Here is a 5,411-nt window from a genome sequence, read left to right as displayed (position 1 = left end):
TAGGGGATAAAAAGTTTCTTGTTAAAACCAAGAAACAAGGTAACTGATGAGGATATGTGGCGAGATCCGAAACTATAGTCTTCCCTGTCTTGCCCCTTGCTAATTCGCTAATTTTTTCTACTAATAAAATAAAGTAGTTTTAATAAAATATTAAAACAACGACTATGGGATTAAGCCTGACTCTTTTGGAAAGCAAACTAGAAGTCGTCATCCCAAATAAAAACTCCAACCCTTCTGAAAACAATAGTAAAGAAACTTTTGCAATTCACGTTTTATTTTAACACATTTTGAATATCTTTATATTCTCATTTTGTAGTTAAATGTTAAAACAGATAATTTATAATAACTAAACCGTAATGCAGTAATATTCACGAATGAGGCTTTCGGTGCCAAAACGGCCTAATCGGGAAACTTTTTTCAGTAACTACTAACAACTTCCCTGTTATATGGGCCTTGAACGTAACCGTGGTACTACAAAGAGGGCATGGCAAACTTTTGAATGAATGAATACAAGTTTTGTTGTAACAAAAATCAAAGAGATTCGAGAGCAGTTCTAAACTGAAATTTTGTGTGGGTAGTACCCGAAGAAGTGGACCGTTTGAGTAAGTACTAGAATCTCATCTAAGTCTGGTAGACATTTCACGATGTGCAAAGTATGGATTAAATCGGTAACGCAAAAATTTTCCGAACATTTTTGAACTTTTGTGGGGGAGGTACCGGAAGGAGTGGACCGATATAATCCATCTTCAAACTTTAACTAAGTTTGCACAAAATATTACGAAAGTCAAATTTTGCACCAAATCGGTTCATCCGAGCGAGAGTTATCGTGCGCATCAGCCAGACAGACAGACGGACATTGCTAAATCGACTCCAAATTGTCTGAAACGTATTTCGTCCAAACATACTTGGGGTCTAAAACCTTTATTTCGATGAGGCACATTTTGCCCATATGAAGGTGTATATGGTAATATTCAAAAAAGTTTTAAAATTGTTGAAGTTGAGGTTCACCATTTAATAAGTCGCGAACTGTTAATATATTTTATAAAATATGAATATACTTATATTAAATGAAGTGTTTTAGCCACGATCTCATAATATGGACCATAACAAATAATTTTCGCGGAAGCTGCGTTGGTGGTAGTATAAAAAAATGGGAAAAATGTGTTGAAGTAAACAAGTTTTTTTGTGTTCTTTCTTGATTTCAGGCCAAACCACGCAAAATTCAAACCTGTGCTCAACGAAAGAACTAAAGAATATCCCTTGGACAACATGGTTCTAGTGTATGACTTTTCGATATATACACTGCATCCCCCAAAAATCGATGCTGACATTTTGAAGTTTTGATTTCAGTGTTTTTCGAATTTTTCTTATAATTAGAGGGTGCAACTAGATAATAATCCAAAACTAGTTATAGGATTGTAGAACTCGCGAATCCACGTCGTTCGATGTATATATTATGAGTGTGCTCCGTAAAGCTTCCTAGTAATAGAGACCAAAAGCGAAAATTTGGTGCGTAAATTTTCTGAAAAAAACCTATTTTTTGGCTTTAAAATTTACAACTGTCGTCTAGGTACCCCTGAACCCCGCGTGATTTTAGTTTTTTTTACGCGCCGGATCTAATAAGCCCTTCCGTGTTCGAATCCATCCACTAAAACGCCGGATATAGATACCTTGAAAGTAGGAAAATCTGCAAAAATATATTTTGACAATTCCGCGAATTGAACCGCGATTTTCTTTGATTATTTTTACATAAATGTAAACTTTTATACGCGATTATAATATTCACCAAAAAGGTGTGTCACAAATTATAAAGATTCGGGAGTAATATCCCTCTTTATCCCAATAAGAATGTGGTGGCACATCCACAGTTCTTGACGAATCTGTCTAAAATAATTTATATTGACGTATTTTTAATAGGTGGCCATTGAAATCGGATGCACCTTATAATCATATGCACATCGCGTAATTTTTGCCCAATTGAAGGTTTTTGAATAGTAAGATGCAACTGACGGCACACTTTGGCCGCTGAATGAAACATGGGAAAAACCATACACATTGATAGACATGGACTCCCTGTATCCGAAAAGCACATGCACCTCAACTGATTTAAACGGATTCGCGAATTATACGGTTTTTAATATCTATGTTTTTTCTTTGATTGTAATTTCAATTTTATTCTCTACTTCTTATTTCTATTGCTTATCACAGAAATCAAATATACTTCCACGATGACTAATTACATTTCTTGTAGAAGTTTAAGCAAAATACTTCAGGATTTGTATGGGAATTTAGCGAAATAATAGAATAACTCCCAACATTTTTTTTAATTTTTCGTATTTAACCAAAAAATATGTTTTTGAAATAATTTCCAACAGTAAGTTTCCGTTCTTTGTTGTTGCTGTAATATGCAAGTTTTAAACGCGATCTTTTTAATTTTGGTCTCACATTTTTCTACGCGTTCTCTAGATTCTGTACGTATTTTTAAATTATTTTTTAGAGATTTTTTGGACTCTGATTTAGAATAAATATAATGTATTCCAAAATTTCTTCAATATTTTTTGATTTTCGGCGAAAATAAAAATAAATTTAGCAACTATTTTAGCATCTACGGATAGATATCAAATGCTGCTAACGATTCATATATACATGTTCTTATTACAACACAATAGGAATTTTTAAATATTTTTTCTTTATAAGAGAGTAAAACCCCCCATAACTTTTGAGTGCAGCATCCAATTTTGTGAACGCGAACAGATTTGAAACCACGATTTTTTTCGTAACCCATGTACCAAAAATGGCGGATGTGCTCGCCAAAAAAATTTTAATTTTTTTTCTATGGATTTATAAAGGATATTTGAAATTTACCATATACCCTTGTTAGCATAAATGCTGATGGTATAAAAATGTTATTTTTTTCTCTAAAACGTGTAGTTTTCCTGAAATTGGACCATCTTTGAAAAGTGCCGAAAATTTTAAATGCCAATCCCTCGCTTTTTGATTGAGAAAATACTCTTACTATATTCCTAATAAATGAATGTAAAATTACAATAAGATCGATTTTCCTGAGTTGTTTGCGTTTTAGACCAATTACGTGGAAATGCATGGACCAAATGAAGATTTATAAGCATGAAATGACAGATAACAAACAATACTACAACAACATGCAAAAAACCCACAAAATTTGGCTTTATTTGGGTTAAAATATTCTCTGTGGTGCTCCTATTACATCAAAGCAGTTTTGACAAAGCAGTTGACAAATTACAAAATAAATATATTATTGGACCATAGACGTAACCTCTCTTTTCCTTTTGGCAAATTCTTCTGAATGAATCCTTTTATTATACAAATATAATCCAGAACGATGTGTAAGAGTTTTCAGGCAAAATGCACATCTCATAACTCTGGGGAGATTACCTAGTTTTTTAGGACAACTGGGCATGTGTTGATTCCATGATTCTTCAGTTTCAAAAGAACAACTGCAGTAACGGCAGTAATATTCGATGAAATTGTAAGGTGGCGTAAAACTCCATTTCTGGTCTGTTGCTGGTTCTCGAACAGAAACATTTCTCGGTTCGGAATGAAATTTAGCCATATGAACTTTTAAATTATTGTACGACGTAAAATCACACAATTTACAAGAAATTGCCTTGGGATCCATGTGAAGAGTTGCATGTTGTTCTATGCGAGAACGAAATTTTAATTTACGTTCACAACACATTATATAGAAATCTTTTTTAGGATGGTCGACGAGAAAATGTGACTTCAGTAAGGTTAAAGTGGGAAATGATTTTGGACAAGATTCACACGAAAGGCTTGGTTTCCATTTGGCTATGAGTTCATCGCTCTCCTTTGGGTCTTTTCGTTTCAATATACTGTTCTGTGCTTCCGCTTCATTTACATGGGATGGGCCGGGTAATTCCGATGCATTACTTACATCATTGTGATATTGTTCACATTCATTTGACGATTGTGGTGATTTTCCTATTTGCAGTAGTTCATCATCAACCATAAACTCCTCGTCTTGAAATTCTTCTTCGTCTGGAAATTCTTCTTGGTTCTTGATTTTAAATGGTACGTTTTCAATATTCTTTACACATGTAGGGGAATCAAATGTCTCTATGGCATCCAAATTTTCTTCACATTTCATAATCAAATCTCCCGTACTTTGATGGTTCTCTAAATCATCATACGCGGTTATAGTCTCAGGTTCAGATTTGATTCTTAACTCTACAATTGTTACTTCTTTATCAGATATGGCCTCCATAGCATTTTCTGCTGCCTTGCGATGATTAGAATGTAACAGCAATACAGTCTACTGAAAATTATTAAAACTGGAAATATGATACCAACATTGCATGCACAAAAGAGCCAATTGATTTGTGGTTGTTTCCTTTTCAATTTCCAAAAACTAAAAACAAACCAATAAAAAATGTTTCTCAATCGAAGGTAATTAGTGTCACAAGGAGAAAGTACCATTGGATGGAAGAATTTTATAGTTATGTTGTATACGTCATTTGTTGCACCACTGGCATCTGTAAGTCGTATGCTATCGTTACAGGATGTTCGACATAAGCGGCAATAGAATACATGTGAGCCAGCCATTCTGAAACAAAATAATATGTACATATGTATTTTATAAAATATGATGTATGTAATTCCACTTAACACTACTCTTATTTAACAACTTAACTTACATTAATTTAGAAAGTCTTATTCTATTTATACATCATTTCTTTTATATTAGTCCAGATCTATATTAGGCAATTTTTTTGTGCTAAGATGTAAAAGGTTCATTTATGCCTCAAGGAAATGAAGATAATGTAAATTTGGATGGAAGATATTAAGGAACGGTCCTGACAGGATTTAACATGACAAAGCCCAGGATTTATCTTCGTCGCTCTTTCATCTCAAGTGGACACTGACCTGCCCGTCGTGTCACCTGGGGTGCTGCCTGTAATACCCGTTAAAGGTAGTGAGCTAACATGTGCCGCGCACTCACCCATAAGAACGTTAAAAACTTGGGGTTGGGGGTCGGGTTGGTAACCCTCCCCTAGAAAAAGCAGCCTACTATGAAAAAACGAAAGAAAAGAAAAACAAACTCCGCTAAAGATGACGAACCCCGCAAACGTTTTAAGGACCATGATCTGCGAATCTGCATCTGAAATGTTCGCACTCTTTATAGAGAAGGTGCAGTTTACGCATTGACAGATGTACGTGACAGTACGATGGATTGGTAAAGGCGTATTATAGCTGACATGACACAAAGCATGAGTTTCGTTGTGGATTTTTAGTTTGCTGGAGGTTAAAACATCTGGTCTCCAGTTTCACCCCAGTGAATGAAAGACTCGCTGCAATTCGATAAAAGCAAAATTCTTCAACATTAGCTTTATTTGCGCTCATGCTCCCATTGA

At 34.6% G+C, this 5,411-nt stretch overlaps 1 protein-coding gene across 2 annotated transcripts; it reads right to left on the bottom strand.

Annotated features, from left to right (window-relative positions):
• Positions 1 to 3,212: 3,212 nt before the first annotated feature.
• LOC141397134 (transcription factor grauzone-like) lies at positions 3,213 to 4,604 on the bottom strand. 2 transcript variants are annotated; one of them, XM_073973069.1, is made up of 2 exons: positions 4,474 to 4,604; positions 3,213 to 4,408 (listed from the first exon to the last, which is right to left on the bottom strand). In XM_073973069.1, the coding sequence occupies exon 2, from the start codon at positions 4,262 to 4,264 to the stop codon at positions 3,275 to 3,277; it is 990 nt and encodes a 329-aa protein (XP_073829170.1). In that variant the 5' UTR covers positions 4,265 to 4,408; positions 4,474 to 4,604; the 3' UTR covers positions 3,213 to 3,274. The 2 variants fall into 2 exon arrangements, with proteins under 2 accessions (XP_073829170.1, XP_073829171.1); XM_073973070.1 differs by having other exon boundaries at positions 3,213 to 4,315; positions 4,474 to 4,520.
• Between the last annotated feature and the right edge of the window lie 807 nt (positions 4,605 to 5,411).

This window comes from Musca autumnalis, unplaced genomic scaffold (assembly GCF_047663935.1).
Source record: "Musca autumnalis isolate F117 unplaced genomic scaffold, ASM4766393v1 scaffold_3, whole genome shotgun sequence".
Lineage (NCBI taxonomy): Eukaryota > Metazoa > Arthropoda > Insecta > Diptera > Muscidae > Musca > Musca autumnalis.
Note: the sequence above shows the minus strand (reverse complement) of the source record. Positions and strands in the feature narration are given on the sequence as shown.